General features: G+C 51.1%; 7 protein-coding genes across 7 annotated transcripts; 3 read left to right on the top strand and 4 right to left on the bottom strand.

The window, feature by feature from the left end:
• Positions 1-325: 325 nt before the first annotated feature.
• Positions 326-3,342, top strand: M436DRAFT_51203 (glycosyl transferase; the record flags this gene model as incomplete). The annotated part of the gene is made up of 8 exons (XM_013570021.1): positions 326-507; positions 565-577; positions 632-667; positions 720-781; positions 833-936; positions 984-1,061; positions 1,109-1,649; positions 1,701-3,342. 8 exons carry the CDS (start codon positions 326-328, stop codon positions 3,340-3,342), a joined length of 2,658 nt encoding a protein of 885 aa, XP_013425475.1.
• A 1,736-nt stretch (positions 3,343-5,078) lies between these two features.
• Positions 5,079-5,580, bottom strand: M436DRAFT_65572 (uncharacterized protein; the record flags this gene model as incomplete). Its single annotated transcript, XM_013570143.1, has 2 exons — positions 5,079-5,361; positions 5,426-5,580. The coding sequence occupies 2 exons, from the start codon at positions 5,578-5,580 to the stop codon at positions 5,079-5,081; spliced, it is 438 nt and encodes a 145-aa protein (XP_013425597.1).
• A 2,525-nt stretch (positions 5,581-8,105) lies between these two features.
• M436DRAFT_15169 (cysteine proteinase) lies at positions 8,106-9,333 on the bottom strand (the record flags this gene model as incomplete). The annotated part of the gene is made up of 6 exons (XM_013569934.1): positions 8,106-8,295; positions 8,346-8,620; positions 8,671-8,930; positions 8,984-9,047; positions 9,102-9,188; positions 9,274-9,333. Coding segments are annotated over 6 exons (936 nt in total), but the record flags the coding sequence as incomplete, so codon positions are not given.
• Positions 9,334-11,264: 1,931 nt separating this feature from the next.
• Positions 11,265-12,961, bottom strand: M436DRAFT_65570 (CSN2 COP9 signalosome complex; the record flags this gene model as incomplete). The annotated part of the gene is made up of 5 exons (XM_013570142.1): positions 11,265-11,965; positions 12,023-12,122; positions 12,193-12,649; positions 12,700-12,858; positions 12,918-12,961. 5 exons carry the CDS (start codon positions 12,959-12,961, stop codon positions 11,265-11,267), a joined length of 1,461 nt encoding a protein of 486 aa, XP_013425596.1.
• Positions 12,962-13,950: 989 nt separating this feature from the next.
• M436DRAFT_51565 (uncharacterized protein) lies at positions 13,951-14,893 on the top strand (the record flags this gene model as incomplete). Its single annotated transcript, XM_013570081.1, has 7 exons — positions 13,951-14,000; positions 14,066-14,116; positions 14,169-14,186; positions 14,247-14,263; positions 14,315-14,451; positions 14,505-14,721; positions 14,778-14,893. 7 exons carry the CDS (start codon positions 13,951-13,953, stop codon positions 14,891-14,893), a joined length of 606 nt encoding a protein of 201 aa, XP_013425535.1.
• A 450-nt stretch (positions 14,894-15,343) lies between these two features.
• M436DRAFT_51557 (ABC1-domain-containing protein) lies at positions 15,344-17,335 on the bottom strand (the record flags this gene model as incomplete). The annotated part of the gene is made up of 1 exon (XM_013570080.1): positions 15,344-17,335. One exon carries the CDS (start codon positions 17,333-17,335, stop codon positions 15,344-15,346), a length of 1,992 nt encoding a protein of 663 aa, XP_013425534.1.
• Positions 17,336-17,860: 525 nt separating this feature from the next.
• Positions 17,861-19,594, top strand: M436DRAFT_74503 (carboxylesterase; the record flags this gene model as incomplete). Its single annotated transcript, XM_013570243.1, has 3 exons — positions 17,861-18,161; positions 18,208-18,536; positions 18,593-19,594. The coding sequence occupies 3 exons, from the start codon at positions 17,861-17,863 to the stop codon at positions 19,592-19,594; spliced, it is 1,632 nt and encodes a 543-aa protein (XP_013425697.1).
• Positions 19,595-20,382: the final 788 nt, after the last annotated feature.

Here is a 20,382-nt window from a genome sequence, read left to right as displayed (position 1 = left end):
AGCTGAAAGAAGGTTTCGGGAAGTCGGTCTTAGCGGCTCCAGATCACGCCAGACCCGGCGCCTACCCCGCATCACAAGCTAGATCGGGGGAACCTCACGGAGGACGAACAGCCAATCCTACCACCACTCACACGCAGCAGCCACTGACGGCACACAGTCCAGAGCTCCGGAAACGTTGGGAGTCGTCGACGTCTTCTCTTCGTCCTTCTCCTCACTTCATCGTCTTCCTTCCCCTGTCCATCACCTTCCTGGTTGCAGTCAGCTCGAGCTGCCCCTCGTACCCCTCAATTCCCCTCATTCTCTGCATCACAGTGACAGAATCGCCATGGCCACTACACCTACCGTCCGCTCACGCAGACCATCAACATCAGCTCCAGTGGCTGAGCTCTCGGGTCCCATTGGGCCTGCAGGCATCACAAGGCCTAAGCACAAGCGTACAATTACTGGCTTTGGTGCATCTGACATCAAGAGCGTTGAAGCCGAGATCCCAGATGCTCAGAAGTCTGCGTAAGTCAGCCAGAAATGCAATACTCTGGAAGCCATATACTAACACGAATGTTCTAGCTGGAAGAAACATGTATGACCGAGCCCGAACGTTGACCTGAAACCGAACCGGCACTGACCCGAGCAGAGTGCTTCAGGCTTCAAGAACAAGGAGGACTTCGAGGTACCAGAGCCTGCAACAAACACAAACCCTACAGTTCTAACAGCACTGGCAGGCTGCAGCAATCCGTCATATCGAGACAACTCTCGCTCGCTCACTTTACAACTGCGATGAAGGGTTGGTCTAGCCGTCCCTCTGGACAAGAGACGTTGCTGACCAGGATCGTAGCGCTGCCTACGGTGGAACAGCTTTGGCGTTCCGTGACCGCTTGATCATTGACTGGAACAAGACGCAGCAGAGCCACACCTTTGCTGATCAGAAGCGTGTCTACTGTAAGATTGGCACCCTTCGGCTTCAGCACTGTTATTGACGGACACAGATCTGTCTCTCGAGTTTTTGATGGGAAGAGCTTTGGACAATGCTATGCTCAACGTTGGTCTCAAAGATGTTGCAAGAGGTATGGAATGCAACTGCACATCACATATGGCGGGTCTAACTCTTGAGTAGAGGGCCTGGCTGATCTAGGCTTCCGTATGGAAGATGTCATTGGCATTGAGCGCGATGCTGCTCTCGGTAACGGTGGTCTTGGTCGACTTGCGGCTTGTTTCCTGGACAGTCTTGCCTCGCTCGACTACCCCGCTTGGGGTTACGGTCTGAGATACAGATATGGTATCTTCAAGCAGGAGATCATCAATGGCTACCAAGTCGAGGTTCCCGACTACTGGCTCGACTTCAACCCTTGGGAGTTCCCACGACACGACGTTACGGTCGACATCCAGTTTTACGGTAATGTTCGCAAGTACAACGATGACAACGGAAGACAGGTTTCGGTCTGGGAGAATGGCGAGATAGTAACTGCCAATGCCTACGACGTACCGATTCCTGGCTACAACACGCCTACTACCAACAACTTGCGTCTATGGTCCAGCAAGGCCGCCAGCGGCGAGTTCGACTTCCAAAAGTTCAACTCTGGCGAGTATGAGCAGTCTGTACATGACCAGATGAGAGCCGAGACCATCTCTGCCGTCTTGTACCCCAACGACAAGTAAGTTGAGCCTGTCGATCGGCAATGAACTGCCCACTGACAGCAACACAGCCTTGACCGTGGCAAGGAGCTTCGTCTCAAGCAGCAGTACTTCTGGTGTGCTGCCTCGCTCAATGACATTGTCCGCCGTTTCAAGAAGTCGAAGAAGGCGTGGAAGGAGTTCCCCAACCAGATTGCCATCCAGCTCAACGACACCCACCCGACTCTTGCCATCCCCGAACTGCAGCGTATCTTGGTTGACAACGAAGGTCTTGACTGGGACACTGCTTGGAGCATTGTTGTAAACACTTTCGGCTATACCAACCACACCGTCATGGCAGAGGCTCTCGAGAAATGGTCTGTCCCATTGATCCAGCATCTGCTTCCCCGCCACCTTGAGATCATCTACGAGATCAACCTGCACTTCTTGCAGTATGTCGAGCGTACCTTCCCCAAGGACCGTGACATGCTTTCTCGTGTTTCCATCGTCGAGGAGTCCAACCCAAAGATGATTCGCATGGCTTTCCTCGCCATCGTTGGTTCTCACAAGGTCAACGGCGTAGCAGAGCTGCACTCCGACCTGATCAAGACAACCATCTTCAAGGACTTTGTCAAGATCTATGGTCAAGACAAGTTCACCAACGTCACCAACGGCATCACTCCTCGTCGTTGGCTGCATCAAGCCAACCCTAAGCTGTCCGAGCTTATTGCTTCGAAGCTTGGTGGCTATGACTTCTTGAAGGATCTTACTCTCTTGCACAAGATCGAGACATATGCCGACGACAAGCAGTTCCGCAAAGCATTCCAGGACATCAAGTTTGCCAACAAGACTCGTCTTGCTAACTACATCAAGGAGACTACTGGCGTGAAGGTTAACCCTGCAGCCCTGTTCGATATTCAGGTCAAGCGTATTCACGAGTACAAGCGTCAGCAGCTCAACATCTTCGGTGTCATCCACCGCTACTTAGCTCTCAAGGCCATGTCACCAGAGGAGAGAAAGAAGATGCAGCCCAGAGTTTCCATCTTCGGTGGCAAGGCTGCTCCTGGTTACTGGATGGCCAAGTGCATCATTCATCTTGTCAACGAGGTTGGCAGAGTTGTCAACAACGACCCTGAGATTGGTGATGCCTTGAAGGTCATCTTCATTGAAGATTACAATGTGTCCAAGTGTGAGATCATCGCACCTGCCTCTGATATCAGTGAGCACATCTCGACTGCCGGTACTGAGGCTTCGGGTACTTCGAACATGAAGTTTGTCCTCAACGGTGGTCTCATTATTGGAACATGCGATGGTGCCAACATTGAGATCACCAGAGAAATCGGTGAGGACAACATCTTCTTGTTCGGTAACTTGGCCGAGGACGTCGAGGATATCCGTCATCAACACACCTACGAAGGTGTCCTGATTGATGATGGTCTCCAGAAGGTCTTTGATGCTATTCATGATGGCATGTTTGGCCACTCAGACGAGTTCTCCGCCCTGACCAACACCGTCGTCAACCACGATCACTGGTTGACCTCTGCCGACTTTGAAGCATACTGCAAGACCCACGATGCCATTGACGAGGCCTTCAAGGACCAGGAGGCTTGGCTCCACAAGACCATTCTCGCAGTTGCCCGCATGGGTTTCTTCACCGCCGATCGTTGTATCGAGGAGTATGCCGAGATGATCTGGAACGTCGAGCCTCAGAAGATCAAGCAGAACGGTGCATGAAGGGTAGACGGATAGACAAGAGATTCTTTCGGGACGCTTATGAGATATGATAGATAGGAATCAATAATGCTTTCTTCCAGCAGTGAACAAACTTCGGCATCATCTATAACTATGCCCTAATCATCTCGTGTCGCTCCTGCTTAAGGCTGCCTGTATGCTTCAACCTCGAGTTTCCAGTCTGTCTGAATCGCTGGGTTATACGTTCATAATCACCATCAGCTTCTCGGATGGGCTGTAGATGACGCCCTTTATTGCTTGAATACTCGTACTTGGTTCCTCTAACATGAATTGCAACAACCTCATGGAAGAGAAAGTGACAATATTGAGGAGTGGGATGAGACATCAGATCCCAAGTCCGACGCCGACCCTGTCCGCCAAGTCAGGGTCCACCAGGAATTTTTTTTTTTCTCACCACCCACCCCAAAAACACGTCCCGGTACAACCAGCGTTGCGGGAACAAAAAGTGATGTCAACGTTTGTGTAGGAATAGCCGAAGGCGGGGCTCGAACCCGCGACCTTGAGGTTGGGAATATCAGAGAAGATAAGAGCCACACGCTCTACCGATTGAGCTACCCCGGCAGGTCTGATTGATCTAGTTCACTGCGTGAACTGGCTGTTGACTGATGGAGGTGCGGTCGCTCTGTCAATATATATACTCTTATTGTAAAAGACGAATATGATCGCAGAGCGCGGCTAAGTGCATATGATCGAGCAAGTTATGGTATATTAAGGTAGGCATGCATTGCGCGTGTGCACTGAGACTTTTACAAGCCTCAAAAACATAAATAGTAAAGTTGTTCTCTCAATGACTTCTTTCGCAGCAGAGCACGGTGTAAATGTATAAATACGATACCGTCTGATAAGTTGTACATAGAAAAAGCTCTTGGAACGCTCTGGAGGGCCATATTTGACGAACAGCATCTATCAAAGCCAGTAGCAGAGCTATATGTCGCTTGGGAGTAAGGATTTTGAAGGAAAATTGTATACACTGTCGTCGCTGGCGTATGTTTTTACAGAAATCCAGGCGAGAGCAGGGTTATCCTGTATACCTCGAGTACTTGGTCGTTTTGAACAAACGTCTCGCCAATCAAGCTCCTTGTCGAGCATTTCAGTATGTGTTGATCTCGAGAATCGTTGACATATTCTCTTGTATCTGCTACAGAAGACCAACAGGCAAGAAGATCAGAACCGAATATTCTCGATAGCGAGCATCAGTGTCGAGTGCTTTCAATGGCTTAAGCATACACATCCTCGTTGCTGGCGTGGGTTTGAATGGGATTGAGATCAAGGGCAGAATTAACCCAGACACTAGCGAGACTCGGTCGTTCTGCACGAATTTTCACGACCACCTCGATGGCGGAGATGGTGATCGTACTTGATCGGAGGCGACGTAATTAGTTGGCGAATGACAAGACGAGGAACCACAAATAGCTCATGAGTCCCAATGGTTCGGCAGAAGCCACGGTCTTGTAACCTCTCAGCGAGCTTACAGGGATGCTGGAAGTCCCTCATCGAACCTCTCTGATCTGTATGGGGTATATTGGCTCGAGACCCGAGAGATTTAGCATGTAGTTCGAACGTTTCATATTCGAACACAGACAAAGGCTTGCATACCTGTCAATCTCGCAGACATCGTGTACATTGCATTAGCGAGAGATCGGAAACCCAGACAGCCTGATCCATGCAGCGCAAAGACCATTCAAGTTCGAACCAAGAAGCAACACGAATATGCAAGATCACTCTGATTCCTCGTTCGCAGCGGATAGCAGCAGCTCGAACTTCAACATCTGAAGTCTGGAGTCATCAGACTTGCTTATCGGCTTCTGAAACATGCGACCACCCTTGCCAGAACCGTTGGAAGGGGTTTGAGGTGACTGATCCATCGACGGCGGATTGCATCGAACTCCCTTGCAGCAGAGAACGCGTGAGGCGATTGTCGTTTTTCGGCAAACACGTGTCTCAGTTGCAAACACAGCTTTCGGATCCGAAGCAAGGGACCGGCAGCTCACGCTTGCGGTTCTACTTCCACTTCAACGTCACGGCCCAGATCTAAGGTCTCTGTGTTAGTCGACGTGCAGCATACCTGGAGATCGAGTTCTTCCTCCGAGACAGCGGACTGATGACCCAAGACAGCTGGAGAAGAGATCCGACCCTCCATGTTGGGATGTAAGCAACCAGGGGCACAGAATCAAGGTCCCAGGCGAGAGGTCCTGTACCGAGGTGATCCTTCAAAGACATGATGACAGGTCAAGAAAACAATCAAATCGATCATGAGATTTCTCCAGGTGATGCCACACAGTGGGAACAGGGGGGCGTGAAACCGGAAGGGAACGAGAACATACCAGCAATTGTCGTAGCGCGGTGTTCGGCGCAAAAGGTGCATTGCATGGGCGCCAATAAATGATGCTGATGCCATTCGCGCCGGGGGGACGGCGGACCCTTCAGGTTTGATCCTTAGTCATCGTTCAGGCATCATTTGTATTTTGCGCGCGGGTCGTGGATATTGAAAATCCAGCAATTCCAACAAGCAGCACTATCCAGACGACTGATCGACGGGGGGAGGAAAAGGTGGCTTTGGCAAGACGCGCTTGACGCTCGAGTTGCGCAATATATTACTTGCATTGGCGCCATCTCGATTTCGGGAATGGGTGAGGATACCGACCCGCATCCTTTGAGAGCCCTGAGTATTCTGACAGATGACCGAGATTCGTCCAGAGAACGTAGACAGATGTTGTCAAGTCATGGAGGATCACATCTGTCGATGAGTCTCTCGATCGTGTTGGCTGAATAGACTTGTGCATACAGAATTTGGATGCTGCAAGGAAAGAGACACGCATTGGGTGCCTGCCGAACGTACTGGTGACGGCGTGTATTGTGAAGACGTCCCTATGTCAGGGAGAACGATGTACGCAGACGACCCACCCGATTGACAAATTTCTTGCAGGATGGCATTGAACGTTGTCCACCTCCTATTCTCATGTAAGATAGATGAATTCAATCCACAGAGTCTAGAGACAGGGAGAGTGACAAAGTCCGGGATCTGTTCGGGCCCAATCGACGGAAGGAACGATGCACCGGACGATTGCGAAAAGGAAAGCGCGTCTTCAAGAAGACATAGCCGACACGTGTGATGATTGGCCGGAAGAATGATCTGTCCCGCCTCTCTCTTGGCTTGTCAGTCTTTGATCTCTCAGCCTAGTCATCCAATCTATCTACCTTTTGCCCTTCTTTTTGACTACTGTATGTGCTAATGATTCAAGGGACCCATCGATCTAGACATGCGTGACGTTCAACAATCTGTAAAGTGATGCGAGATCGCGACGGGTGCGCCAAGGAAAGGTCATCTCGACATGGCTTTGGTCTGAAGGGCGCAACTTTCCGGAAGAAGCGAGGCAATATACAAACACTTTGAGAGTGGTCCGGATTTGGTCAGAAATTTGATGAGCTGTCAAATTGTTCATACTTCTGTCAGAATCACGGGTACGGTGCGGTCCGAAGCTGCTCCAAGCTTGACAGCGAAGGGTGGCTGGAGGCTGGAGCATGGCTGGAGAGCATGGACAGTGAGCCATGACCCATACTTTCGATAGCCTCAAACACGCAATGAGGTGCTGCTCAATGCCCATCCGAGAATAGCATATGATTTGTTAGAGTTTCTTCTGAACGGTGAGGTAAATCGGCAGTCGTAAATGTTGGTGAATCAGGTTTCTTCACGCGAGTCGCGACACTCCGAGTGGGAACATCGAGTGGAGAGGTTCGATTGTTAGATTTAGAAACTAGCTATGAGAAAGAAAACAACATCCTATCGACCCCTGGCCCTGCGTGTCCGAAAAGCAGGAGTGATGATTCTCGAAACTCCCTTGATCTTTTTAGTCGGACCTCTTACGAGAGTCCGCAGGCGTTAAGACATATCGTCATGACAACCTTCGCATAAACCCCCTCGAACGCTTCAACTGTAGATACTGCCCAGAAAAAAGAGAGAAGGAAAAGCAAGTAAGGAAATGCACCAAAGACGCACTGAGAACGCCTTCGCTAAATGATACTTGGTTGCGACTTGAATGACTTGAGTTCTAACAAGAGAAGAAGCAGAGATTAAAAAAAAAAAGGGGTGACCCTGAGTTATGTCTTATGTCGTTACGTCGTCAAACTGGGGCTGCTGTGGCTGTCGATTTGAAACGAGTGGAGGTTCCGAATAGTGGTTGCGTCGAACTGTTGTAGACGATCGGTTTGCCGGTGCAGACGAAAGTTGGGCACGATCAACGGCCCAACTTACTCTTGCCACGCGGGTTGGGAACGATGTATTCCTTGCTAGGATCCCATTCATCGGGATGGAAGTCGGGGTTCAAGAAGTGTGTGCGGTTGAAGTGGGAACTATAGAGTGTTAGATACTCGAAATTGGACAAGACTGCTTGCATGACTTACTGCTTGAACTGAGCTGTTTGACAGACAGAGTTTTGAGCAGTTGCATCTATAACATTCTGTCCATTCTGCTCAAACATGTGAGTAGATGGTCTGAAGTTTCCCTTGCCGCCATAGCTCAGCTGGTCGTAGTTGAAGAAGGTGGTCTGGGATACAGGTGAGAAGGTGTGATCAACTGTTGCAGTAGGCGAAGGAGTCTGAACGGCGGGCACGTAGGCTGGAGTGGCAATGGGAATGACAGGAGGTGGTGCGTGGTGTTGAACAGGCAATGGTGCCGGAGCTGGCACAGATGGCACCGCAGCAGCGGGGGCAGAATAGTCGGAGACGCCATAGAACCGGTTGGGCATCCAGTTGGATTGGTTGGACAGCAGTGACATGCCAGGAATCATGGTCATGAAGTCGGACATGCCAAGATCCATGACAGGTTCCTCGTAGTGGTGGAGAGAAGACTGCAAGTATGTGGGTACAGCGATAGGCTGACTTGGCGGGGGCTGCGAGAAGATTTGATCCGGCTGATACAGTATATCGTAATGACCACTGGAACTGACATTAGTATGTGATGCAGGGAGCAACCAATGATGACTTACGGTCTGTAGAGAAGGCGAATGGTGTGGGCATGAGTGAGGTCGGGCGCAAACTGATGCGCGTTCACCTCAACACCAGCGCTACGATCGAGGTAGATGATTTCCAGAGCGATACCAGCGGGCTTGAGCAAGACATCAGTCAGAGCTTGCATTCCAGGGTGGTCAATCTCGATCTGATGAGGGTCGATGTTGGCATCGCAGTAACTGGCGACGGTGTGGGGGAGCACAAAAGGAGCGTAGTCTTTGGCACGAGTCTTCATCCAAGCCGAGGTGAGGGTCTACCGGGGTCAGTACGTGATTGCGCCACTCGAATCCTTGTATCACATACCTTCAGATATGTGATGATCTGATTTTGAATCTCTTCATTGTTGAAGTGCTCAAGTAGAAAGGCTTCAGAGTTGGCCGAGGAAGCCGACATGCATTTGCGCAACAGAGCATATATTTCATCGGCAAAATCTTCCCAGATGAACTGGCTGTAGCCAGCCATGTTGATGACATTGCCCAACGACTTGAGACGAGTTTCCTCCTCCAAGAACTTGTGTCTGTCACCGGCGCGGAAGAGATTCTCGAAATAGCCGAAGGCGACGGCTAACACATGTCAGAATTTCTCTTTGAGTGAAAGGACAAGAACTGTCGCTCACCTCTCCAACCACATCTTCCATCACCACGAGTAGTACGATAGTGAGAGTACTTGAGAGGAAGTGCCTGTCACAGAAACATTAGACATGTGATGATGAGTAAGAGTCGATGAAATCGCACCGAAGTTTTTGTGCGATAGACTGGATCGGCAGCAGCATACTCTTCGATGAGAGCACTGGTCAGTTGTTTCTCGCCAACAAGAGGTCCCTGATAAACAAGTCAGTCAACACGGGGTCCGAAAGCTTGTGCAACGAAACGACCCGGGCGGGTGCGGGGAAGGGAGCAAACTCACCGTCACCTCAGGCTGGAACTCGGCTGACAACTTCTGGAGCTGTGCCATTTCATCTTCCGACTGCGAATAGGCCATGACTGCAGGCGTGTGTTGAGGCGGTGAGGGTTGATGGTGTTGATGACTGTGGATGTATGGAGAGTGGTCAACCAAGGGCTGGTGATAGTGTTGCTGATGATGATGAAGCTCGGGCATTCCAAGCGCCGATGGCCGCATTGGCATCTGCATCTCTGCTGGCCGGTACGACGTGGTGTATGACGGAAAATCGCCATAGGGATACATCTGGTCGCCCTGGTAGTAGTTGGGCACTCCCACATACGTATACATGGCGACAGTAGTCGGTCTATGTTAAGCGATTGAATGTGTCGTGCTGATCAATACGCCGATCGTGGCAAGTAAGAGCAAGCGAAGAGCAGGCAGGCGGACAGCTTGAGAAGCAAAGAATGATGGAAGAGATGCGCGAAGGACAGAACAAGGAGAAAGCAGCAAAGGTAGCAGGAGGTCTATCACGCAGGTCGTGGGCGTGAGGGGTGGATGGCTTTTTCACACAATAGCCTTGTCCCCTACGTGATAGATTGAGGTGCAGGAAGCCGGAGAGGTACTGGCACGACGGTGCGAGTAGAAAAGAAAGGGATCCGTAAGTCTGGGAAAGGTTGATCAAAAGTTCGGTTCCCTTGCTGCGGTAGAACGAGAGGATACAGGAGCCACTATATGAAGAGAGACGAATGGGAGTATAGGTCATGCGGCTTGACTCCTGCCAGGCACCGAAAGCGCGTGCCGGGATAAAAAAGAATGTATCAGAGCATACATATCCGATCGGGTCACGAAGATGGAGCGTGGCAATCGACTGGGACTGCTGCACCGCTGGGAGCCAATCTAGAAAACCACTAGACTCGGCGCCTCATGCACATCAAACCATCACCAAGCTTGCACTGTGAAACAGAGGCTGATCTTTCGAGTAGGACAAGGCCAAATGCATTGTCTCTGAGATGATCCAAGTCGACGAAAGGTCGGCACGCTGACTCCGAGTCCAGATACGAGATCACGACAGCTTTTGAGCGATTTGAACGACGGTGTCAAGTCCCTGACGCTGCAAGTGCATATTGTGATTGAAGTAGCACGCAGAGTGGGAATCTAACTTCGAACAGCGTCTCTTAGGAGCAAAATGCGACAGGTCGAGAGACTGAGCGAAGTGGGTGCTCCATGACCCGACAGAGTGGGTAACTAATCTGAGCGCACAGGGTTCGTCGATGGTAGGCTGGGTTTGATGCCAACTAACCGATCAGGAGCTTCCGGGCCGCAGTAGATCATTGGGCGGCTCCGAAAAAGCGGAGAGCTATGTGTTCATCCTAGTAGTACAAAGACTTGACTACACGACAATGCAGCATGCAAGCTCTTTAACCTGTCTCTCGTCGGCAAGACCTGTTGTTTGCCTGCAAGCTTACGAGCACGGGATGATCCCATGCAACATCTCTCGCCATGTCTTTAATTTATCTCGACCTTTGCGTCGGGTTCTCAATAACTAATCATTGTACTTCGTTATTTTGTTGGCCTTCTATCCACGTTGCTCGAGCTATCACACACTCAAAACCCGCCGCCCCACCCTCAGAGATGAGACCTGTCTGTGTTGGTCAAGGATATTAATGCTTGTGCTACCACTGAGCGAGAAAAGAAAAAAACCGTTGGTGCCCATAACTGTCCGGAGCGTATTGATGGAAGGAGCTGTTTACGAGCGATATCTCGTCAATCGCTGACGGGAGCACAAAAAACGCCCAGAGGGAGGTTGGGAGGAGAGGGGCATAGGCCGCTTTGTGTCAGCAGCATGCGCAAGCGATGGGGCGCATAATAGTTCTTCCAAATAACGTTCCGGGTATCGCCAGGTACGCCATCCGTTGCATATTTGTGGCATTATTGTGGAGGCATGGTGTGGAGGCAGAGCAAAGGACCGTGATTGGATGACACCCGAGATGTATGCAAGTCATGTCGAGATGAGCTCAACCTGGGACCCGGGATTGAAACCTGCGCTTCCCAGAAGGCATACTGGTCCGCTGCGAGGAGGGAGTGAGGTACGTCTCGGGATTTCCCATGGAAAGCGCCCCATCGTCACCTTTGAAACCCTCACCATCGTTCAAGACGAACGCAGCCAGTGAACGAACCGCTGAGGTCCAGTCCGTGACTGCGTGCATGCGATCCAAGTCTGCCCTGCTCTCAATGTCGACAGTTCCGGCTTCTTGGTTGATCTTACCGTGGAGCTTCTGATCCATGATCAAGAAGCCTACGATGTCTTGGACCTCTGGGATGGAGATGTTCAGCTGCTTGGCGATGAAGGAGAGGCGGAAACGCGTGTAAGGAGCAACCAGCTTGACAACGGCCTTTGTGCGCATGTTTCGCGTGACCTCGTCGATGTTCTCGGCAATGAAGGGGTCGGCCAACAGATCCTTATTTTTCTGCAGGATTGACTCGTACCGGTGAATGTCATCTCGCTGATAAGCATCGACCAGCTCGGTCATGGCAGCGATACGAGGATCGTTTTTGTATGGCTTGGTCTCCTGCGAATCAAAGGGATTGATATCGGAACCCATAAGCATGGTCGTCAAGACCAGATACTTGAGCACTTGGATTCTCTGCAACGAGCCGGCCTCATCGTAATTGCGGAACGACTCGAAGAAGTCGGATTGAGCCTCCTTCCAATTTTCTGCGCGAGGGGGTCAGCAATGGGGTGTGAAAAGGCGCAAGCGTGGCGTTCCCGAACCTTCACTCATGTGCATCTTGCCACCACATTCTCGGATGATGCCCATAATCTTGGGATGGGGCACGGCCGATCTGACCTTGAGAGCGCGTTGATAGAGGGCCTAAAATGAGACGGTAAGATTAGCTGGCGGCTCACGGCGTCAATCAAAATCATGAGATGTCGACACGGACCTTCAGGCGCTTGTTGTTGCGAGTTTCGGCGTACATGAGAATCTCGAGAGCGTAGACTTCGAGCGAGTATGTGCCCTTGCTTGGATCGTCGGAACCATCTTCCAACTGACAGGCCTTGTGTAGCTCGCGCACCTTATCGGTCAGGCGACGGTAGTCCTTCTGATCAAGCCAGAGACGGGCCAACTTTGTGTTTGTCTTGAGCCAGAGACGCTCGTTATTTGTGCTCTGGAAAGAGTCGAGTGTCTTGGAGTAGAACTGCTCCATGCACTTGTTGGCAGCGTCATCCTCTGCGTTCTTCTCGATGAAGTCGAGCATGTTGTTGATGGACTTTTCCGAGTAGTTGCGCGTGACGGCTGATTTGACATAGGTGAGTAACTCCTGGTAGTGTTGGACGGCTTGATCATAGCGACGGAGCTTGAACTCGAGTTTGATGGCCTGCTTCAAGCCTTTGAATCCCCTGGCTTGTGTCAGTCCAAGGTGTCGACGGACAAGGGCAGCGGCACACACCAGTCTCCCTTCTCCTCTTCGAGAGCAGGAACACCCAGAAACTCATCGATGGCCTCTTCTGGACTTTCGGCCTTCATCTGCTTGGCATTGTAGTATTTGTTCTCGATGTCAACGTCGCCGCCCTGGTCCTCGTCCTCATCTTCGTACTCGAAATCGTAGCTGGGCAACAGTCAGCGGTCTGGTTGGCTGCATAGGTGAGTGTAGCGCATGTTCCGTACTCCTCCTGGTCAGAGTCCTGCATGAAATCATCGTCGTCGGACATTGTGGCGGCTTGTCGTGCGGTGAAGGGAAGTCGACAGGTCGAATCTTGTACACGAGGTACAGTGATGGGTAGCACGAGAGGCGCGGTGAGTATCGACGAAGCACAAGATTCAGAATCCGGTGGACGGTACTCTGCACGACTATGGCCAGGCAAACAAGTGAAAGCGAGCTCCGCGCTTGATGACGGTGTTGTCCTCCGATAAGATAAGAGGCTTGGCGTTAGCGACTTTCGCTTGCTCTCCAGTTTGAGGTTCGTTCTTTCTACAAGTTCGCTGAACATGTACAGCTTACCCAGAGCATCCGCTACTCGGCTATCTATGTGGCCATCTACAGTGCCAGAGAGCATCTCTGAATGCGCAGTATATCAGAGTTGAGCCGAGATATGCCTGGAACATGTGCCAAGAGGCCTGGACAACAGACTTATCTCGAGCATGGCAGCCGCAGAGCAACAGACGAGACGTTCCAAGCATATCGACCGCAACAAGATCAGACGAGACTTCAGCATTGGGAGAGTAAACACAGATCCAGACTCAGTGGGCTTAGGGTGAAGTTCTCCATGGCCACAGGCAAGACTGTCGCTGGAGTGCGGAGTGGTTGCGACTAGAAGTCGGGGTACAGGTGGGTGGCTTGTGCGTAGCTCTAAAGCAAGCCGTTCCAACCGTGATCTCGCTCGCTCGTAGCAACCAGAGTCAGAGCCAATGCTGTTGAATTATCAACGTTCGCATCGACGTCGAGTCTGCTCGTGTCTTCCTCCACCACGACCTGACTTCCTATTGCTATCCATCGACATCTGCCTCAGCCCCAATCGCCGGTCGATCAGCCCTGTCCAGTGTCGTCTCTCGTACGTCAGCTTTCGGATCAAGCCAAACTCTACGCCATCATCCCCAGCCTCCGCCGACGCACTAAACCACCACCCGCCCACGACCACGCCCTCAGCTCGCTGCCCTCTGTTCAGCCACTCCCTCTACCAACCAACATCCGCCTCTCGACATGCCTCTTTGTGGTGGAACAAAGACTGTCCAGCGCAAGCTGGTCCTGCTGTGCGTCTGATCTCATATCCGGAATCCGTCTGCGACTAGTTATACTGATACATTGCCGTGTCCAGAGGCGACGGTGCTTGCGGAAAGACTTCGTTATTAAACGTCTTCACGAGAGGGTATGAAACACCTGCTACAACAGCCCTTGCGACTCTGCTAACACGCGACCAGATATTTCCCTACAGTCTAGTAAGACGACTCGCACCCTCGTGCCAACCGCTGATCGCTAACCCGGCTTCCCGCTCACAGCGAACCCACCGTCTTTGGTACCGCCTCTTGAACACAATCGCTCTTTGCTCAACACTGACGCGACTCAGAAAATTATGTCCACGACATCTTCATCGACAACGTTCACGTAGAACTCTCCCTCTGGGATACCGCCGGCCAAGAAGAGTTCGACCGTTTGCGCTCCCTCTCCTACGACGACACGCACGCCATCATGCTTTGCTTCAGCGTACGTTGCGACCGCGTTCCATCCGCAATCTCGCCTAACAATTCCCCTAACAGGTTGACTCACCGGACTCGCTCGAGAACGTCGAATCGAAATGGGTAGCTGAAATCGCCGAAAACTGCCCTGGCGTCAAGCTCGTCCTCGTAGCCTTGAAGTGCGATTTGCGAGAGCAAGCGAACGACGACGAAGAGTCAACAGAGCCCAAACGTCCCATGATCGACTACAAGCGCGGGCTTGCCGTAGCCGAGAAGATCAAGGCGCTCAGATATCTTGGTATGTTTCGAATATAAGGCACACACGTCCGACGGACATGCTAACCGTGAGCGCAGAGTGCTCGGCCATGAAGAATCGCGGAGTCAACGAAGCCTTTACCGAGGCTGCTCGCGTCGCCCTACAGGTCAAGAATGTCAAAGGCGACAAGCAAAGCAGTTGTTCTGTCATGTGAAGACCGCCTCGCCCTCATCACACTATCCCGAACGACCTCGCCCTCCCATCCCCTGTCTTTGCCGTCGAATCTTCTCTTCTTGCACAACCATTATTATACCCCATACCCTTTTTGTTTGCTATCTAATTCACGCCGCCTTTCATATCTGCTTTACGACCAAATTCACGCTCCTGATTTACCTGTCTCGCGCCGGAAAAGCCGATTGTCGGGCTATCTGCACATGCACTCTACACACCAACACTGTTTGTTTATCGCTAGCCTTATGAATTATGTACAGTTCCACAATCAGTCTGAGGCAAGCCAAAATTGACAGCTACATTTTCTAACGTGGTGGTTCATGCGGGAGTTGATGTTTGCGTTGTCGACACGCGTAGATGAAATGACTATACATTAACAAGAAAGAAGGGAGATGAGAAACATGTTCTATGAAGTGGCACCACTAGCTTTCCTCTATCCTTCAAAGATGCCATGGTTAAGTTCAATACCCATATCCCCAGCCACCGCCCTCATCTGCTCCTCGATATCGGCATCCATACCTTTGCCCAATCCAAACCACTGCTTGATCTTCGCATACCAGAACCACACATCCGTACCAACCAGCACAGCCCTAAAGACCAAATGATTGGCATAATACTTCCAGCGTTGAGAAATGGTAAGATGTGGTTGTTCAGTGAGCGCCCTAGACGCCCAGAGCCCAGTAATCTTCACTCTGTTGACAGGCGAACCCAGGAATTGATTATTCCCCTGCACGATGCGAAGGTTGCGACCGATAAAGATGAGTTCTTGAGGCCACTTCTTTTCGTCGCCCAAGATTTGGCGGATGCCGTTGCGCATTTGCATTTGCATCTCGTAGGCGCGGGCTTTTTGTTCTGCTTTTGTGAGTTTCTTTATGCTTTCGCTGGTGCTGTTGTCGCCGCCGGTGTAAGGACGCATGAGCGTTGCAGAAGCGAATAGGTCTGGAGAATTGATGCCCCAGCCCTTTACAATGCGGCCAATGGTATCGTTGTCGAAGGTCATGAGGGATTTCCAGAACAGAGCGTAGTCGTGGCGGAATTCGGGGGACATGCGGATGTAGAGGCCGTGGTCGATGAGGACGAGTTCGGGTTTGCCGTTGGGGAGGCGGCGGATGAAGATGTTGCCGGGATGGGGGTCGCAGTGGACGAGACCCCAGAGGAACATTTGGGCGGAGAAGAGAGACACCATTGTTTCCATGACGGGCTTGTAGTTGAGGCCGAGACCTCCCTTTTTGTTCGCACCGCGCCAGTCATCGCGGCTGGGCTTGAGTTTCTCGTTATTGGGATCGTTCGATAGTTGGACATTTGTGGGAGGAGGGAGAAGTTCTCCACCAGCACCGGGGCTGCCTTTACGCCAGCCACCGTGCCAGGTTGCTTCGATGCCTTCTTTGTCCCACAGCCTTACACCCTCGATCCATTCGGCAGTCATGACACGTCTGGAGCTGAGTTCGCGGTAGACCTTCGGGATGTAGACCTTACCACGAAGACGAGGCTCGTTCTGAATGAGGTCTCGCATCTCGCTGGCGTTGTTGGCTTCGTTAACGAAGTCGGTCTCCAGCATCAGGCGTTCAGAAATGTAGGGCACCAGGGTGTAGAGAGGGATATCGAACCACCACGTGTAGATCTTTGAGACGACCTTGAAGGTCCACAGATCCCAGTCGACCTGTCTCTCAATTTCTCGCTTCTGGATCTTGATGGCGACCTCTCTTCCGTCAGGCAGACGGGCCCAATGAACTTGAGCGACACTGGCACTAGCTCTTGCTGTCCTCTCCATGATACCCTTGTCGCCCTGGACACCGTCGAAGCTCACACCAAAGACTTCTTCGACATCTTTTCCAAAATCTTCCCTGATGACCTGCCTCACATCCTCCCAAGAGTTCTGAGGGGCGTCGTCAAACATGGAAGCGAACATCTTTTGAAACTCGGGAGGCAGAATAGCACTCTGCATAGCAATGGCTTGTCCAATTTTGAGGTAAAGACCACCGTTGTTGCGAAGAAGGTGGAAGAGGCGTTCAGCACTGCGGTGGTGGACATCGGCTATCGAGTCGGCGAAGGGAGGGTTTGCGCGGAAGTTGATCTTGTAGTCGAGGGCAACAACGAGACCAGTCTTGAATGTGCGGGCGGAGCGTGTAACGACGGCATCGAAGAAGTAGCTGTCGACTGCCAGGACAGTGGCGGATAAGATGCCCAATTGAATCAATCTCTTGAGGAGGGCTCGTGTTCGACGGTACTGCTTTGCTGCGACAGGCTTGCCTAGCGATTCTGGCGACGGCGGTACTAAGGGTTGAAACTGTGATTGGTGTCTCTGCAAGTGCTTGGTGACAGGGCCTCGAGTCCATGAAGGCGACAATCTATGCGGCACTCTGCTACCGTAGGCAGATCGTGACAGGGCCGCTGCAAAGACGCCCTTGCGGCATGATGGAAGCATCTCTTCCTATGCCTGTGTCTTTCTCCTGTTAAATTGCACGAGAATGATGTACTAGAAGGAAATGTTGCATGTGGAAGTGATTGCATCAGTCATGACGTATCTTGATATTTGTGCCAAGCCACATGTCTGCATCCATCTCCTTTCCCTCCCACCTCTTCCTCTATGGACTCGCTATACTCTACACACAACTTCAATCATGCACTGAACGCCATCGAAGGTAGAGTAACAGCAGTCCGATCAGCACCTCTCTCCGCTCTTTGATAGTCAGTGATCTGCGCCACATCTCGTCGCTCCCCCGCCATATCCTCCAGTTTCTCCGCTTCTGCATGCATTATATGTGCCGTTTGCCAGGCCAAGCCATCATGAGTCCGGTTGAGTATTGCTTTTGGTCTGAGAGTTTTTCCATCCACTTGTCTTGTTCTCGAGCCATCATGTAGGTCCACATACTAGGTTCGGTCTTCTGGCCACGAAGCTTTAATGCTCTGCTTCTCCTACTCTTCTCTCTATCAATCCAAATCCTTCAAGATGCGATGCCCGTTGTCCATCCTCTCGCTGGCCGTCTTTCTGCCTGCATGTATCTCTGCATCTTCACCTGTCGTCACAATTAAGAATGGAACCCTTCAGGGTCGACATTCCCCTGAATGGAACCAGGACTTCTTTCTAGGCATTCCTTATGCTCAACCTCCTCTCGGTGACTTACGTTTCAGATGGCCTCAGTCCATAAACACATCCTTCGAAGGTGTCTTTGATGCTTCTCATTTTGGCTACAGCTGTTATCAATATGGGAGCAACTTCAATCTGAGTGAAGATTGTCTGACCATTAATGGTAATTTGTACCCTCTACCATGCCCTGTCTCAGCTAATCTGTATAGTCGTACGTCCGTCTGGACACGAGCACGAAATCCTGCCAGTTCTAGTTTGGATATACGGCGGCGGTCTGACTCTGGGCAGCACCGCTGATCAGCAGTATAACCTGAGTGGCATTGTCCAAGCCTCGACCCAAACCGATAACCCATTCATTGCGGTCAGCATGAATTACCGACTCGGCGTGTGGGGCTTTCTCAACACTCCGGTCGTCCATGCCGAAGGTTCTTCGAATGCAGGTCTACTCGACCAGCGACTTGGCCTGCGATGGGTCCAAGAAAACATACACTCATTTGGCGGTGACTCTAAGCGAGTCACTGTATGGGGAGAAAGCGCTGTTTGTATCCTTGTTCTGCTTCTCTTGAGATTATGCTGACTGTGACTTTGCTACAGGGTGCTCAGAGTATTGGTCTGCATTTAACCAGCTATGATGGCCGCAACGACAATCTGTTCCAAGCTGCGATCCTAGAATCTGGTGGACCTGAAGGTGCAAGTTTAAATACTTTGCCCTTCTACTCTGCTGCCACTGATAATCTCACGAGGACGGTTGGATGTCCTAGAACCTGGACCAGTCCATCTCAACTTGCATGTCTCCGTAATCTCAGTTCAGAGGCGCTGTTCGCTTCGAACTATACTGTTGTCTGGAACCCAATCGTTGATGGCGACTTCCTCACAGACTACCCTTCGTCTCTCTTGGCCCAGAACAAGTTCATTCGTATACCGCTGCTTACCGGTGCAAATACTGATGAAGGCGTCAGTTTCAGCGTGCAGAACCTGAACACCACACTGGATGTCTACAATTCTCTTTTCTACTGGCGCAACTACGCCTTGTCTCCCTCCAGCATTAGAAAGCTGTTGCAACTCTACCCAAACGAGCCTGCCGTAGAGCCTCCATACTCCAACCATGCGAATGTTACATATCCTCAATACGGACAGCAATGGCGGCGCTCTGCTGCAATTGGAGGTGATCTCGTCATGATAGCACAACGACGCAGGACGGCAGAGCTCTACACGAAAGCTGGCCAGAAAGTTTTCTCCTACCGCTTCGACACACCTCTATACAATGCCACTGTACCCGGCTCAGTGAAGCACTTTGACAATGTCATGTTCAGTTTCCAGAACATCTCGGGTGCAATGGGGCTTTTGCCGCAGTACCAGCATTACAGGACCTTGAGTACTAGCATCGGCAAGTCATATGCCAACTTTGTGGGCACACACAACCCGAATGGTGTCAACACGACTAGTGGTACGGGCTTGGCTCACTGGCCTCAGTATAGCATCGAGAATCCTACGAATATGGTCTTAAATGCCACTGCTAGCTTTGTCGAGAAGGATACATTCCGTAAAGAAGGCATTAGTTTTATCAACAGCATTTGGCGGGAGTTGTTGGCATGATGTAGACATTGCTAGCGGGAGAATATCATTTCATTCGTCGAACCACACGTCTAGACAATCCTGACTCCCAAAATGTAAAGACGAGAAAGCATGTCCTGATGGACGTGTTCACATTCAGATGTGCTGTCAACAATTTTCGTGATGGGAATTGAACAACGCCCTTTCTCCGCTGAGGAAGTTGTTGACCTTCTTCTCCGCGGCCGGCCACTATCGCACGTTCTTGGCGGAAGATCGGAGATCTGTAGTGGGGGAGGATAGAGAACGTTTGGTTGTTACTAACAAGGTAGTGTCCAGAATACATTGCCTAGCAGCTGTTTTATCCTCCTTGTCTCTCAAGACTGACGTAGATGTTAGTGTGACTCAAGACATCACTTATAACATAGCGAAATACTTATAAGATTGGTTCCTTATCATTCAAATCGTGATGCAACAGATCTGGTGGGAAAGCGTGTTGAAGTCGCGGGAAAGGGCTGCGGCAAGAAAATGGCGGGGGCGACCAATAACAAGACGGCCATTGGACGGAGGCAATTGCGTTATCGCGGCATCGCGTTATCGGGCTTTGGTTTTGGGAGGCCGAGAGAAAATGTACCACCAAACCAAATGATACGAGTCTTGGTTTCTTTGTTATCTTTCTCCTTGGAAAGGATTGACATATTTGCCATTTATACTGCCGACTACTTGCCACTCCTTTGGTTTTCCGCTTATTCATTGTTTCAGAGACAGTTCATTCTTCTTCGACACCAAACGACTTTATATATCCATCCGAAGCTTGAAACAACAGGAGGCGA

The sequence above is a fragment of the Aureobasidium namibiae genome (genome assembly GCF_000721765.1).
Source record: "Aureobasidium namibiae CBS 147.97 unplaced genomic scaffold scaffold_13, whole genome shotgun sequence".
Lineage (NCBI taxonomy): Eukaryota > Fungi > Ascomycota > Dothideomycetes > Dothideales > Saccotheciaceae > Aureobasidium > Aureobasidium namibiae.
This window is presented reverse-complemented; position numbering and strand designations above follow the sequence as displayed.